The 17,380-nt window shown below is 39.8% G+C and overlaps 1 protein-coding gene across 6 annotated transcripts in view; it reads left to right on the forward strand.

Moving 5' to 3' along the window:
* The window catches only part of SLC38A6 (solute carrier family 38 member 6), a 64,094-nt gene extending 52,647 nt beyond the window's left edge, over window positions 1–11,447 (forward strand). For 5 of the 6 annotated variants that reach the window (XM_036010745.1, XM_036010722.1, XM_036010730.1 and 2 more), the window contains 6 exons: window positions 481–596; window positions 918–1,018; window positions 9,463–9,587; window positions 10,759–10,903; window positions 11,008–11,102; window positions 11,289–11,447. In XM_036010745.1, the coding sequence (XP_035866638.1) occupies window positions 481–596; window positions 918–1,018; window positions 9,463–9,587; window positions 10,759–10,903; window positions 11,008–11,102; window positions 11,289–11,372 (666 nt within the window). In that variant the 3' untranslated portion in view covers window positions 11,373–11,447. The remainder of the gene's footprint in view (window positions 1–480; window positions 597–917; window positions 1,019–9,462; window positions 9,588–10,758; window positions 10,904–11,007; window positions 11,103–11,288) is intronic. The other variant, XM_036010726.1, reaches the window with a different exon arrangement.
* The last annotated feature ends 5,933 nt before the right edge of the window (window positions 11,448–17,380 follow it).

Consider the following 17,380-nt stretch of genomic DNA (forward strand, 5'->3'; position numbering starts at 1 on the left):
AAAGCAGGTTCAAAAGCATTAATGATTATTTCTGCTTAGAAGGTAAGATGTATTTAAGTTTCCTAATGTATACATTAGGAAAGACTGAGATTTATAAAGAGATTATTTCTAAAATGTTATTATTTTGAATCTCACCCAAGTATTATTTATTTATCACACCTAAATTGTTTTTTACCTTACCCAAATAACGTGCAAGCAGCAGTGATCATAGTGAAAGTAACGTGGTACAGCAGCCAGCCAAGAAATACCTGGCCAGTGTAGGCAACCCTTCTTTCTACCAAGTAAAGACTGGCTGGTGACCATAATCGTATCTCTTTAAAAAAACAAAAACCTTATTTTATAGAGATGGTTTATGAAAAATGAAATAAGTTTACCAAACTGATTGTTTTTTTTTTTTTTGAAGAACTGAGCTATTGTCACATGAAGTAGTGGTTTCAACAGAGTGGCATTTAATAATCTTCTCTTCTAAATTTTTTTCAGAGTGTTTATGCCTTACCAACCACGGCGTTTTTGTTTCTCTGCCATACCTTGATATTGCCCATATACTGTGAGCTTCAAAGGTACCACAGAATCCTGGAATATTTGAAATGTACTAAGTATGTGTTTTTACTTCTAGGACGTTCAGATTGAATGACAAGCTTCTCCTTTATGAATTCTTCCCTCCCTTCACTGTATTTAAACTAAGTGTTAGTTTAAAACAACATGAAACAACTGCAAGTTAGTTCTGTGCAAATTGAGAATGTTCCCTGAAAGCGTAATCTTTGTGCAGTAATTTCACATCAGGAATTCTGGTGTACAATTATTAATGGACTAGGTCTTGAATATTTAAAGAATGCTTTTGACTAGCTTGGGAGATACTTATTTCTGTAGATACAAGCCAGATCACTGACTCTGCTTTTGCCATTTTTGTCTTTTAGCCCGTCAAAGAAAAGAATGCAGAATGTAACCAATACAGCAATTGCTTTAAGTTTTCTCATTTATTTTATATTGGCACTCTTTGGGTACCTCACTTTTTATGGTAAGTATATCATTTAATTACAGGTGTCAAAATAATTGTTCTGTAGTCGAGCTCACACTTGGATATGGACTTTGTTTCTGCCTGTCCTAGTGAGTTAATTTGCTCAGGCTGCCAGAATCCACTACAATACTGTGGTGGCTCTGTGGGCCTTAAAGAATTGATTTTCTGTCTCTTATAAAGGTAGATCAAGCTCAAGATTAATAACGTTTATGAAAATATTCCTAAACACCTGAATAAAATCTCAGTCTCAGGGACATTGATGTCTTTATAGAAGAAAAAAATGTGCAGTAATGATTTCATTTTAAAAAAAGATTTCAGAATAAATCTTACGTTCACTATATCAGACTCTGGCCCTGCAGTTTGGGAGAATGCTAAAGGCGGGAAAACAACTTGGGAAGGAACGGGCTTCACAGAACCACAGCTGTGCGCTCGCGTACGTGTCGGGGGTGTCTGCCTTCAGTCTCCGTTCGCACGACGCAACAGCGTGCGTTCTTTTATATTCGTAACATGAAAGTAAATATTTTTATTTATTTTTGAAAAATTGTCTGCCTGATATACTATTTTTACCTCATAAGAACCTCGAAGGAAGGTAAAACTTAAAAGTCTAGAACAAGATAAAAAAAAAACCTGTAAGCTCTCTTGCTTAATTTGCAAACACACTTGTTTATTTTGCAAACGAACACATTATAACAAGTTACCCTCAGTTTGTCAAACTGTTCAGCACACTTTTCAGTTTATGAATGCTTTTATAACAACTCTCCAAGTAAATAGCTGTGACGACTTTGGGGGTAGTCAGCTGTTATGACTCTGATTTCACAGTTGGTGGCCGTGTGCCCGTTTCAGGTTTTAGCCATCCATGATAACGTGCAGTGGGGCTTTGCTTATCCCTCAGAGTGTGTCCACATCTGACGAGTGTTTGGAAAGCATCTACTTGCATAGCTACCTAAGAGTGGATTTTGAAATCCAACAAACGCGGCTGAACAGGATACTTCACCTTACAGTATCTTCATCCCCTAGTCTGAGATAGTTGCATTGAGTTGTACCGAGGAGGTAGTGAGTTATATCTAAAATGCCTGTGACAATATCTGGCACATAGCAGTCTTCCCAAAGGGAGAGCTACTGCTGATGGTGTGATATTATTATTATCATTATGATTGTAATTATTGTATAATTACAGGTCTCTGTGCCTTAGTACTATACTTCTTACTATCCTTAATGAAATTTAATTTAATATGGTAACTATTCAGTACATGTTGTTTTGTCTTGGAGTTTTCAGTGTGTGAGAAAATTGTAATTGCTCTACAGAGTCCTTTTCTTGCTATCTCTGTGCATTTTCCACAATAGTAAAGCTCATTCATTAATCTAAGCCTGCTCGTGCACTTTGGCACTGATGCAGGATCAGAGTGGTAGCCGTCTGTGCACATCATCAGGAAGAGCGCTGTTTCCAGCATGGACATGGGACCCTGCAGGATATACCACTAAGAAAGTTGAAACAGATTGTTAAGCTTTTTGATCATTGCTAACGAAACAGAATTGTTGAAATACATAAGCCCTATTTTTTATTTTGTTGCATTGGTTCGTCTTTGTCCAGACTTGAGCTCAGTAAGACTTTTTCATATCAGTAAGCTAGGATAGCAGGGCTGCTGTCGGGGTTCAGCTAAAACGTAGTATAGCAGAGTAGTTGTATATTTTTCTAAATTAAAATTGTCACCTAGCACAAACACTATTATACTTAGGGATCTTTAGCATTGAAAGAAAGTCCAAAAAATGGGCCTTCTTCTTCTCCCTATGGATAAATAGAGCTATCTAGAAGAAATGTCAAAAGGCCCACCAGTCTCCAGGATAGCTGAGAAATAGATACACAAATTACCACAAGATGCTTAGGAGCTGTAGTAAATGGAAAGGGAAGTGGAGGAAAGATGGACACTAATACCTTTACTGAGCTAACATTTATTATGTAAGTGCAAGGTATAGGTTCATATAGGTTGAGTAATTTGGCCAGCTAATGAATAATAAGTTGGGATTTGAATGTAATTCTGACTGTCTCCAAAGTCAATGCTTCCTCCTCAGGAAAATATGTTATAGAATCCAGATTTCCTTCATTCCAGTTTTTTGTCAAATTGGACTTTTGGAAAAACTTGGCTCACTTAAGATTGATTGATCTACCTATCTCTATCTATCTATCTATCTATCTCAGTCTGTATTATTTATCCATCCATCTATCTATGTACTGATGCTTGAAAACAGAGGCTGAATATTATTTACTACACAGGGATTTTCCTGATTATCAAGTATATGTTGTTTCTAACTTAATCCTTCTCTGTCAATGCAGATTCTTCAACGTATCCACATTTTATGTAGTGGAGAAATATACATGTAAGAAAAATCCCTGGTAGGAAGGTGGGTAGGTAGGTATATAGGTAGGTGATAGAAAGAAAAAGGAAGGACGGAAGGAGGGAAGGGAGGAAGGGAGGAAGGAAGGAAGGGGAGAGAGAGAGAGAGAGAAAAGGGAGGGAGGGAGGGAGGGAGGGTAATTCTCCAAAGACAGAAGATTCAGATACTGATTTGCTGTTCACAATGTTTTGTTTTTGGTCTGTTAATAGTAACCAGGGAAAATATTTTATGGCATATTTCTATCTGGACAACAGTAACTTTCAGTCTTATGGAAATAAATTGCTAATTGATCCTGAAACCTTAATCAAAAGGGCCCATCACAAGTTAAGGCTTCAACTCAATGAATAGATGAACAACTAAAGCCCAAAGAGGTGAGGGGACCTGTCACACAATTAGTGGCAGGCCTCCTGAATACTGACCCAGTGGTCTCTCCACTGCTCTGTGGTCATCTTTGTAAACTTCATACCCAGTTGACGATGGGTGTTAAACAGGACAGCCTCCTGACCTCAGTAGCATGCACAACTTGCAGAGATCACCTTCAGGTCCTTAATGAGATTCATCGTCTGAATCCAGTGCAGTGTGTGGTACTCCATTCCATACATATGGTAAAGCTCAGCAAAGAACACAGAACTGCCTGGCTCAGAAGGAAGGTTATAATCCTGGGAAAGTAGCAAATGGACATGTAACAGATATCTTGAATATGTAATAAATCTAGTTCTTCAGGCTTCTGGAGCTGCTTGGGATTCTTTCATCCAGTGCTCCCAAGGCTTAGTTAATACTTAAATTTTGTCAGATTAAAGAGACCAATAAGTGTGTACCTAGATTACTGCTATGGGCTGTGATTACAGATGTTAAAGTGTTTTAAGGTGAGGGAAAATAAAGTGTTCCTCTGGTGAGCCAGGCCAATGAACAAATGTTGCATAATAACCAGACCATTTAAAAAGTCTATGAGGTTGTTAAGCAATACGTGTTAATAGCTCACTTTTATGATTCAGAAAATGGAAACAAAATAGTTTGCCATATTTCTCCAAAACTCACAAGTGTCTCACAGATTCGGGACTGGAATTCAACTTGAATCTCCTACTTAGTCCATAGTCCCACACTGTGTAAAGTATGTCTTTGGTAATTTAGACAATTCGTTTCTCTCCTATTTTTATTATCACTAGTCTAGTTCAGGTCCTCATTACCTTTCAGTGATTATGACCATTGCTTTCTGCTACCCCTGTTTTGGGTCTCTTTTCCTCCCAATCTGTCCTCTTGATTAATTCAGATCATAATACACTATTCTGCGTAAGTCACGGCATCTCTGTGGCCCAGCAGATTGAGTTCCACTGCTGGGTCTTAAACACATGTTGAGCTTTGTCACCCACTCTTTGCACTGCAGCACCCTGTCCTTCAGCCATTGTGCCACTTCCAGGAGACTCATTTTCTCAGATGTGTATTCCCCCTGCTACTTTGGGGCTTCTGCTCGTGCTGGTTCTTGTTCCTAGAATCTCTCTCCCCACGTCTTTGAGTGTCAGCGCACACATGTTAACTCACTGAATGCTCTCAGTAACTCTGCAGGTCAACATATCATTGTCTCCATTTTACAGATGTAAGAGCCAAGAGACTCTGAAAAGTTAATTTGCTATTAAGTAGTGGTATTTAAACATTAGTCTGTGTGATTCCAGAACGCAAGCCCCTCTACCATCTGCTGCCCACTATGTTATGATGACTCTCCCCAAGCCTTCCTGGATTTCCTTCTTGCCTTTCTTTGTTCGGATTCCCTATGACTATTTGTTTACACCTTCTTTTGCCGCTTATGTGTGTATCTGTGTTTATACACTATTATGTGTGTGTGTGTGTATTCATCTTATCTTCCATTTAAATTTTAAGATCCTTGAAAACAGAGGTATATTTGATTCTTTTCTTTCCCTCAAAGCATCTTTCCCAATACATATATGTTCAAATTACAAAAGCACCATTCTTTTTTTAATATATTTTATTTGATTATGCTATTACAGTTGTCCCATTTTCCCCCTCCAACCCCCTCCACCCTGCCCACCCCCTCCCACCCACATTCCCCCACTTTAGTTCATGTTCATGTGTCATAAGTTTTTTAGTTTCTACATTTCCCATACTATTCTTGCCCTCCCCCTATTTTCTACCTACTGTCTATGCTATTTATTCTCTGTACCTTTTCCCCCTCTCTCCTTCTCCCACTCCCCTGTTGCTAACCCTCCATGTGATCTCCATTTCTGTGGTTCTAGTCCTATGCTAGTTGTTTGCTTAGTTTGCTTTTGTTTTAGGTGTGGTTGTTACTAGCTGTGAGTTTGATGTCTTTTTTTACTGTTCATATTTTTTATCTTCTTTTTCTTAGATAAGTCCCTTTAACATTTCATATAATAAGGGCTTGGTGATGATGAACTCCTTTAACTGGGCCTTATCTGAGAAGCACTTTATCTGCCCTTCTATTCTAAATGAAAGCTTAGCTGGATAGAGTAATCTTGGATGTAGGTCCTTGCCTTTCATGACTTGGAATACTTCTTTGCAGCCCCTTCTTGCCTGTAAGGTCTCTTTTGAGAAATCAGCTGACAGTCTGATGGGAACTCCTTTGTAGGTAACTGTCCCCTTATCTCTTGCTGCTTCTAGAATTCTCTCCTTCATTTTTACCTTGGCTAATGTAATTCTGATGTGCCTTGGTGTGTTCCTTCTTGGATCTAGCTTCTTTGGTACTCTCTGAGCTTCCTGGACTTCCTGGAAGTCTATTTCCTTTGCCAGAAAGGGGAAGTTCTCCTTTATTATTTGTTCAAATAACCTTTCCACTTGTTGTTTTTCCTCTTTCCCTTCTGGTACCCCTATAATTCGGATGTTGGATCATTTAAAGATGTCCTGGAGGTTCCTAAGCCTCTCCTCATTTTTTGAATTCTTATTTCTTCATTCTTTTCTGTTTGGTTGTTTCTTTCTTCCTTCTGATCCACACCGTTGATTTGAAACCCAGTTTTCTTTCCATCACTATCGGTTCCCTGTGCATTTTTCTTTATTTCACTTATTGTAGCCTTCATTTGTTCATCTAATTTGCAACCAAAATCAACCAATTCTGTTAGCATCCTGATCACCAGTGCTTTGAACTGTGCATCTGATAGGTTGGCTATCTCTCGGTGGCTTAAAAGTACTGGCTGCAGGGGCTTTCAATTCTGTTTGAGCCATCTTCCCCCCCCCCACCCCCCCGCTTTGGTCTGGTCATGCCCTGTTACATATGAGGGGCAGAGCCTTAGGTGTTCACCAGGGCAGGGCACCCCAGTCACTGGATTGTGATGTTGTATGTGGGGGCGGGGTCCGAGAGGGAACAATGGCGCCTGCTCCGCGCTCTCTAGAGCTTCAGTCCCCTCTGCCGCTTCCCACAAGCAGATTGGGCCCTTCTGGTGCTGGCTTCCGGGCTGGTGGGCTTATGTACTTTCTTGGACTCTGTGGGTTTCCCCAAGGAGCTCTCCTGTGAGGCTGGGAGAGTCTCCCGGTCTCAACCCCCACAGGTGTTTTCAATTGGTGCTTTTGGGCTTAATTTCCTGGTGCTGGGTCCTTGGGTTGCACGGTCTGTGTCGCTGCCTATTTTCGTCTAGTTTATCTGCGCACGAATGTGTCACTGCGGACACCCAGCTGCCTTGCATACCTCACTGGGTCTGCTCATTGCCTCCCAAGCCCAGGGTCTGCCACCAGGTCTGTCAGCTGCCCCTGCGCATCTGGGGTCCGGCAACTGCTGCCTGTGCCCTGCACACCCACGTCTGCCAGCCACCGATTTTTCCTGCCAGGACCCCTCAACTCCTCTCCGTAGGTCTCTGACTCCGCCTCTCCTTACTGGTCTGGATGAATGGTTGTCAGACTTTCGTTCGGTTCATTTCTCTCTGTTCGGTTGTTTTTTTGTTTCTAAATTGTTGTTGTCCTTAGTTTTGGTTGTGCGAGGAGGCACAGTGTGTCTACCTATGTCTCCATCTTGGCCGGAAGTCAAGCACCATTCTCTTTCGAATACAAATTGATCCTTCCCTGCAAGGCAGTGATCTGCATTGTTCTTGAGTACCCTCACTTGAATACTCCTTGTCTGGCTTGGGGTGTGGAAGGTGTCAGAAGGGAAGAACACCCTAGAGCAAGGCATGGTTAGTGCGCATAAACTCTGTCACTGACTACCATACTGGCTTGTTAAGTAAGCCAGGTCCCTAAAACTTTTATGTAAGATGAATCCACAGATGTGATGTTGATGAAGCGGCTAACATGTGCACAACTCTATGAGACTCTAGAAAACATTGTAGTATTGAGGAAAAGGTATTGGCTTTGGCAACTCCCCCGCCAAAAAAAAATGGGTGTACAGCTGTGCTGGCTCTTCCCCTATGAGTTGTGTGTCTTGGGCTAGTTATATTTTTTAGCCTAGCTACCATCCTTATGTTGTTATTATATGGACCAAATTCAGTAGTAGAAAACACTTTACAAAACAAACAACATACCTGTTCAAAATCTTCAGATTGTAGACAAGCTCTAAAATACAGGTCTGTCCAGAAAGTATCCAGCCATGTACTATGAAAAATAGAGCCATTTATTGAAGAAGATACAAGAAACATTGTACATAGGACAATGGCACCTCAGTCCCCTTCAAAGTAGGCACTGTGGGACCTCACACAGTTCTCCCACTGTTCAAAACACTGCAAAATCCTTTGTTGGAATCACCATCAGCTACCCCATTGTATTTTCTTAAATCTCATTGATGGTCTGAAATCTCTTCCCTTTCAAAGGTGATTTTAGTTTTGGGAAAAGCCAGAAGTTGTATGGGGTGTATGGGGACTGAGTCACCTGGGTGATTTGATGTTTTGCAGAAAAAATTCTGCATGAGACATGATGTGTGAAGGGGGCATGTTGTGATGAAGCTGCCAATCACCAGCTACCCATAGCTGCAGCCATTTTTGTCGCATTGCATTTCTCAGCTGGTGAAGAACATTGACATACTACTCCTTCTTAATTGTTTGGCCTGAAGGGGCATACTTGTGATAGACAATATCTTCCCAATCAAAAATCACAGTTGACATGGTCTCGATCTTGCTACAACTTCTCTGCACCTTCTTCAGGCATGGAGAACCAGACAACTTCCATTGGGATGACTGGGCCTTCATTTCCGGGTCATAGCCGAATCATCTCCAGTTATGGCCTTCTGGAGGAAATCTGGTTCATTGGTAGCAGTTTCAATCAAGTCATTAGCAACTGTAGCACAATGTTAATTCTTCTCTGGTAGCAGAAGCTGAAGGACTAATTTTGCCATGACACATTTTATGCCAAGATTTTGTGTCAAAATCTTGACACAGTAGTTTTTGGAATCCCCAGATCAGCTTCTAGTTCTCGCAGTCCATTGCCAATCTTTGTTGATTGCAGCCCATACATGTTCAACATTCTCAGGTGTTCTGCTTGCATGTAGACCTTCCAGAATGTGGATCACTTTCAACAGGTTCTCGACCATCTTTGAAGCATATGTGCCACTATTTTATTTGTGCTCCACTCATTGCATCATCCCCAAAAGCCTTCTGAATCATCTGAATAGTTTCTGTAGAGGAATATATAAGTTTAACACAAAATTTGATGCAGATTTATTGCTCTATTTACTCATTTTGAATGTGATGGCCACACAGTACACATGCTCATTCAACAGTGTCTACCACCCCCGCTGACCAGTACAGTGAAGTCGTCATTGTTCATGCATGCACATTCCAGTCCACTCTCCTTGGCTGCCAGGTTATATCCATGTCATGCAAACTGTTCTTGTTATAATAACAATGGCTGGACTTTTTCTGGACATAATTTAGGTTCTGCCTCTGCCAATTTCTAGTTTCATTAAAAGAAGAGATTATAGGTTTTAAGAAGATACTTAACTAACGTCTCTGTATTTCATAGTAGAAAACAGGCCAGACATCAAATGGGGACTGTGAATCCAAAATCTGTTAAGATCCCTTTGTGCAAAAGAAAATAATTTTTGCTGTTACTGACATCTTAGTAGTTTATAATGTGATCCTTATTGTTATTTTTTAAATTTACAGACAAAGTGGCATCCGATGTACTCCAAGATTACGGTAAATACTTGCCACATGATGGTGTTGTCAGGACTGTGAGGTTATGCTTTCTGTGTGCTGTGATTCTGACAGTCCCTCTAATCCACTTCCCTGTAAGTACCCATAAAGGTTTTGTTGCTTGGTGGAGCAGCTCCCTAATGTGGCAACACTAATTCTTTGCAGACTGGAATGTTTGAATCACATCTAGTCTTGTATATCTTATTCATTTGTCAAGTAATTGATCAAAGACCTCATACTTGCGCATGCCCCATGAAAGCACAAAAATAACAGTGAACCACTAAGCTAATTTGTGCTTCTTGAGCTTTAGTTTAGGTTTACACTTTCCCACAGCATTGTTTCCAATTTAGAGACTATAGTTCTTCTAAGGTTTTTGGGTTTTCCCCCCTTTAATTCTGTTTTCTGTTTTCAGAAGAATGTGCATGAAGGAGAAAAAGTCATGTTGGCAAAAATAAGCTCCTTCTGGTTTATCGTAAATTTATTTTCACATAGACATTCTAATTTAATCTTAGCCAAGCTATCTTATTTGCTCTAGAATTATAAGGGGCAGAACAAATCTTCATTCTGCATTTTAGTTGCCATACAAAAGAATCATAAGAATTTCTGAGAAAATGGAAACAAAGGCTTTGGGCATAAATGCTGCTGCGGGGATGTCTTGAATTCCTAAACAGTGAGTTCCTTAAGAACTGGGCCTTGGGGACTGCTCGCCCCTCCCTGCGTGCACTGCGGGCCAGGAGTGCAGCAGGGGCTGCATAAACAGTTGTGGGATGTGGCCGCCCGCCGCCCTGCTGTCCGCCTTGGCAGTGGGGAGTGTCGTGAACTGGTTTTCATACTCGCATGCTGTGAAACAGAGAGTATAAAATAAAATAGTAAATGGTGTTTCTTTCCCATGGCATGACTTCTTTTCTCATTTCAAACCTTTTGTTCTTCTGTTGAATTTAATGAAAACGATTCTCTGAGATTTCATCACACAGCATTACTGTCAATAATTTTGAAAATTATGCAGCCCAAAGAAATTGCATATGAAAATGTTTTCAAGAATTAAAGCAAAATAATGTTTATGAAGCTCACACAGAAATATATATTTCTTAATTCATGAATAATAAACACTTAATGATAATAGTTTATGTTCTATTTTCGAAATCTAGTTGGTTTAGTGGACAAAAATATCATGGTTATGGTACCAATCATGTGTTTCCCTAAGTTAGTATTTTGGCTTCAACCCTTTCTCTGTATTTAAATCTGTTTCTCTTTTATGTTATACAGGCAAGGAAAGCTTTAATGATGATGTTTTTCTCCAATTTTTCCTTCTCATGGATTCATCATTTTTTGATTACTCTAGCACTCAATATTATCATTGTTTTATGTGCCGTATATGTTCCTGATATTAGGAATGTATTTGGTGTAATTGGTAAGTTTTCTATTCCAAAAAATGCACATAATAAAATGGGTAAAATTGTCATCCAGCCTCACATGTGAACCTGGCAATAGTCCTCTCTTTTCCTTCCGTTAAAGGTTCCAGTACATCGACATGTTTGACTTTTGTATTCCCTGGACTGTTTTATCTTAAACTTAGCAGAGAGGATTTTCTGTCATGGAAAAAACTTGGGGTAGGTTGGTTTTTGTTTGTTTCTTTTAAGAATCCTATTTTAAGAAATAATTTGTCATTTTATAATTATTTTATGTACATCAATAAAGTCATCATGTATTTTGAGCTATAACATACATTATTGAAGAGAGTAGAGATTTTTTGTTTAAATACTCTAATTGTTCTTTTTTCCCCCTTATTTCCACAGGCTTTTGTTTTGCTCATCCTTGGAGTTTTGGTTGGGAATTTTAGTTTAGCAGTCATCGTTTTTAATTGGATTAATAATAAATGAAAGAGCCCTGGCTGGTGTGGCTCAGTGGATTGTGTGCTGGCCTGTGAACTGAAGGGTCGCTGGTTCGATTCCTAGTCAGGGCACATGCCTGGGTTGCAGACCAGGTCCTCAGCTGGGGGCGCACAAGAGGCAACCACACATTGATGTTTCTCTCCCTCTTCCTCCCTCTCTTCCTCGCTCTCTAAAAATAAATACAAACTTTAAAATGAAAGAAAATTTTCCCATTTCTTAGGAAGAATAATTTACCTCCATATACATTAAGGTATAATTCTGGAAGGCACCTTGGATGAATCCTCTCGGTATGGGTTAACATTTTTTGTAAACATTATTAACTGAAAAGTGGAACAAAATGGGAGTGGGTAGGGGAAAGTGGGCCCATAGCAGTTTTAATCAAAATAAGAAACAAACTCAAAATGCTCTGAAATTTATTAGGTCAATCTTATGTTTATTTATTTCTGGGTCTATTGCTTTTTTAAATTAATAGGCTTTATCTTTTAGTGTAGTTTTAATTTTTGCAGAAAGTACAGAGTTCCCATATATTCCTTTACCTCCCCCCCAAATACCCAGTTTCCCATATTATTAACATCTTGAATGTGTGGTATATTTATTATATTTGTTGAGTCAATATTGATACATTATTATTAACTAAAGTTAATAGTTTACATTAGGGCTCACTCTTGATGCAAGCATTGGCACTCACTAATCTTTTTACACTCTTTATGAAAGCTATGAGCCTTTTCCAACAGGTCATATAGTTAGAATTATATAGTATCTTAACCTTTTGGACTGGCTTCTTTCACTGAGCAAAATGCAATTAAGTTTCCTCCATGTCTTTTCATGGCTTGATAGCTCCTTTCTTTTTATCACTGAATAATATATTCCATTGTACGGATGTACCACTGTTTGTTTTTCCATCCACCTGATGAAGGACCTCTGGGTTGCTTCCAAATTTTGGCAATTTTGAATAAAACTGTGCAAGCTTTTGTGTGGACTTAGTTTCCAGCTTATTTGAGTTAATATCAAAGAGCCCAACTGCTACATCCTATGGTAAGAATATGTTTAGTCCTGTAAGAAGCTGCCCAAAGTGGCTGTACCATTTTGCAGTCCCACTAGCAGTGAGTGAGAGCTGCTGTTCCACAGCCTCACCAGTGTTTGGTGGTGTCTGTGTTTTTATTTTTTGCCATTGTAATGAGTGCGTAGCTGTGTCCCACTTTGGTGTTTTAATATGCCTTGCCCTAATGACGGATGATGTTGAACATCTTTTCATACGCTTATTTGCCATCTGTGTATTCTCTTTGGTGAGGTTCAGGTCTTTTGCCTGCTTTTTGTCTTGAGTTGTTTTCTCGCTTTTGAGTTTTAATGCTTCTTCGTATATTTTAGCTAGCAGCCCTTTATCAGATGTGTGTTTTTGCAAAGATTTTCTCCTAGTCTGTTCCTCTTTTCATTCTCTTAACAGTGTCTTTCACAGGGCAGAAGTTTTTAATGTCATTAAGCATATTGAGTCAATCTTCTGTTTGTTTTTTAAAGAAATCAGTATGTTAAGCTTATGTACAAAATTGAATCTTAGCTTGTGGGCTAATGTTGTCAACATCAATCACTAATAACAAAACTGGGATTATTCCACTTGGTATTTTGCCCTGACTCCAAATCCTGCCTAAGAAACTTCTGTGATTTTTCTCTGTTGTTCATTATAAGATAGATCTGCAATGATTGGCTGTGGATTTGAAAGTTCTCTGAGCTTTCTTGTTTGTCCCTAAAACATGTGACTTTCTCCTTGGCACAGAGACAAATATTGATGATTTATATCATATTTTGTTTGGAGATTCTATAAGTCATTCCAGTCTTTCCATTGATGTGGCTTATTTCTGGTTGGAAACCAGAAGCTAGGTCTCTCGCCATGAGTGTTATATATAAAGGGTACTTGAGCAGCCTACCAAAGTCAGGGTGTATCAGGAGAAATGCAACCCCACCCCTGTGCACATGGAAAGTAGGGAACTGCATGCAAAGTGCCAATTTGCATGTATGGAAATCCACACTTTCGCAGGTGCCCTCTTGCTTCCCACTGAGGAAATGAGCTGAAAAATTGACAACTGAGCTTCTCTTTTGAGCTAAGATACATCTTTGGCAACCTGAGATCAGCACAGAGTAATGGAAAAAGTCCAAGTCTGGGGGTTAGAAAGACTTAGATTCAAATCTCTATAAATTTAGGCAAACTACTTTACTTCTCTAAGCCTCCACTTTCACATAGGTATTAGATGGAGTTAATACCTATTATACAGCGTTGTGTTGAGAGGATTAAGTGACCTTGTATAAATTAGGTAGAGTATGAAACAGGTTCTCTTCATAGATTTGATATTTATCCCCTTTCCCCCATCCCTTTATCTGAGTAGTAAAGCGAATTTGCTTTCCATCAGGGACATGGAATTTCATCTTCCATCTTGCACAACGAATGTGTTTCGAATCCTTCTCTTGCCTTCACTCACAGGGGAGCTGGCCCCATGTGCACTCTTTTCAGTGCTTTCCCACAGCGCCGCGCCAGCTGTACTCTCCTCCTAACGCCTTCCCGAAACTGGGCACTTAGCACGGTCCCAGGGGCACCTCCAGGCACGGCCTCCCATGTGGCTTCAGGTCGGCCAGAATCGTCAGTCTGATAAGCCCATTCTCGTACCCTCTTTCTGCTCATGAAATTACAGGTCCAAATACAGATAGGTATTCAGCTGCTTAAAAAAAAATCTAACTCCAGTAATACCAGAATAACCCTAAATCTGCAACAGATGCAAGGATGCCCCCTGGGGCAAATGTTGAGTGTGATGACAGCTGGGCATCAATTAATGCATTTGTCACCTGCTCATGGGATAGTGTCGGGGGAGGTTTGGCTGGAGGGACCAGAACCTATTGGACACTCTGCACAACACTCAGTTAATATCAAGAGAAATTATTTGTGGAGGTGTTTATTTTTGTTTTACTTTGGTATTCTGCCTTATCTTGTTGCCTGTTTAGAGTCACAACTTTCCCCCGCAGTTTGGAAGAAGCTAATAAGATGGCTGCTAAGAGCCGTGCCCCTCACCAGGATTACGGAAAAACCTTGTTCGAGTACTCCTCAGCACTTTTCATGGGAAATACAGGCCTTCTCATTATGGGCTTAATGTTCATAATTTATTAGGTAATAACTATTTAAAATAAAACTACGTTAAGCACAAAATACATACTTTTCCAACACTTGGAGACTTGTTTGCTAAATTAAAAGACGAAGTGCTGAGAATATAAATTACTTTCGTATGTTGAGGGTGAATGTTTAAATTGTACTTTTTTTTAACGGAATGTTTACTCGTGAGCTTTGCATTTAAATGGTTAAAACAAGCCTTTGAAGTTAACACTCCATTAAGATGAATGGGGGTAATTCACACCTCTGCTGGTGCCGTATTATTTCAGTCTGGCTGCGGAGAAAACAAGACAGCAGCGAGTTGATTTACTGTGTGAAGGCCCTTTAAACACCCAAGGTCTGGAAATCTTTGTTGTTGTTGGGTTTTGGGGTTTGGTTTGTTTTTTTTTTTGGTTTTTTTTTTTTTTTTTTGCTTTTTACATAGAAGCAGAATCTGAAATTCAGCACAATTTAGGTATAGAATTGAAGCCTTGAAAGTACTGTGGATTCTCCATGATCTCGAGATTCCTAATGGGCTTTATTTGTCCCTGCACTCTATGTTTCTTCCTACTGTGGCACTTTTTAAATTAAAGTCTACTAGTACACAGATGGAAAAGCAGCAACACACCTTCCACTTTCAGGCAAACTTGACACATGCCTTTCAATGGGTTATGGCCTTCTAAAAACATTATCATCTTAGCAAACCCTCATGTTCTGTATTTGCCAAACGTAGAAAGCACCCGCCTTTCACAGCTATTTTCTTCCCCATTTAGGGGGACTGGATGGGGGTGAGGTGAGCAGAGATGGTTTGGGAAAGATGCTTTTCTTTCTCAGTGTGTCTTTGCAGTTGTAGTGTTTTACATTTGAATACGGTCATGTGAGCATTATATGAGATGTTAATGAACTTGGAAGATCTCTTTTTAAGGTAAACAGATTTTTCTCTTCTCCATTCTCTGCCCCGTGTATCTGCAGGATCCAGTTACATAATCTTCGGGTAGCTGGGTGTAGAGTGTTTCCATTTGGGCTGTCTCTCCTGTTGACGCCGCCAGTGCAGTATACAGAGATGAAAGTAGATGCTAGACACACAGGGACCCAAACACTTCACTGTAACCTGCTCTTCTTCTCGGCACACTGACTGTACCCTGGGGCTGTGTTAGAATTAACCCTATGAAAAACAGTTCGTCTTCTGCAAATTACTCGCCTCACTTTTAGTGTCATAATTTTTGGACTTAGAACTTTTCAGAACTTAATACAGTACGGAGAAATTTGTTTTTCTAATTCAAGTACACAACTTACCCATTTTTTCCCTACTGTAATCCGTCTATAGTTAGTCTTTCCATATGAAGTAGGAAAAACTGGAAAACACAGTTTTGGTGAAGGATGAGTAAAGATACTGTGGATGTGGTTTCCCCATTGCGGTCTTTGTTCCTCACCCTTCTTAAAAACCCTGAGAGATGTTTTTACTGTCGCCGTGATCCACTGTCCTAGTCCGCCAGGCTGTCAGCTCAGAGGAGCAGGAAGACTAATCTTGGCTGATGGCCAGATGGACAGGTGGGAACGAGAGGTTCGTTCACCTGGGGGACAAAGTAAATGGGTGGAGAGGGAAATTGAGTTGCCAGGAAAGAAAAACAAAAACAAAAACAGACAGACAGATGGATTAAAAGCCATTCTCATATGGGGTGCTATAGAGAAAAAAAGACTTGCAGAGAAGTGTTTTGCACTTGTTTGAATAGCTTACGCACACCATAAGATAAAATGTGCCTGGCACACAACACAAGCCAAGGGGCTGGCTGATTCACCGAGCGAATATTTACTGAGCGCATGCTGTGTACTAGGAGCTGTCCCAGCCCTAAAGTTGGGAAGTCAAAGTAGCCACATTTCTGACCTGAAGAAACCTCACATACAATCTTCATTTTTCTGACTGAACCTTTTCAGATAGATTTGATAAGTAAAACTGCTAACTCAGAGGAAAAACTATGTATACATTTCATGTATATACATATATATTTGTATTTATATTTTTTAAAGAAGATATCTGAGTCAAACTTGTGTTCAAATTCTAGCTCTATCTTTCTCATTTTGGACAGGTCATTTGAATTCTCTGAAGACCTGCAGTGTTTGAAGACTGAGTTTTCTCTCAATCAAGAGAAATGTACCTTGTTTTTTCTAGTCTCCTAGTTCTTTTACATGATATTTGGGAAGAGCTTGAGCATGCAGTTAAGCACTGAATTGAATTTTGTTACTTGACTGTTATTCAAATCACAGTTTTCCACCTAATCAGCAGCCTGATCAGAAAATAGTATCTTAGAAGTAATCCTCGCCCTGGCCAGTGTGGCTCAGTGGTTGGAGGATCATCCCATAACTGAAGGGTTGTGGGTTCGATTCCCAGTCAGAGCACATACCTAGGTTGCAGGTTCATTCCTGTTCCAGGGGTGAGTGCCTGCCATCCCTGGTCTGGATGTGCGTGACCACGGGTCCTGGTGCGGATCCCCAGTCTGGATGTGTAGCAAGGCAACCAGTCAGTGCTTCTCTTCATCAGTATTTTTCTTTCTCTCTCTTTTCTTATCTCCCTTGTGCTCTCTCTCTCTCTCTAAAAAAGCATGGAAAAATGTCCTTAGGTGAGGACTAAAACAAAAAAAAGAATAATTTTTGTAGTTTTGTATTAAATATTCTGATTTTATATTAGCTTTTTCACAGTGACATTAAACTTTAGGCTCATGAGGTATGTGGTCAATAAAAGCTCCATCTCTTTTTCAAGTAAGTGGTCAGATTTCTAGGACTTGTGCTACTGATTTAATTTTTTAAGTATGAAAGAATACATATACACACCTATATGCACACATATATTTGCATGCACGTGCATGTC

Source organism: Phyllostomus discolor, chromosome 1 (assembly GCF_004126475.2).
Source record: "Phyllostomus discolor isolate MPI-MPIP mPhyDis1 chromosome 1, mPhyDis1.pri.v3, whole genome shotgun sequence".
Taxonomy (NCBI): Eukaryota; Metazoa; Chordata; class Mammalia; order Chiroptera; family Phyllostomidae; genus Phyllostomus; species Phyllostomus discolor.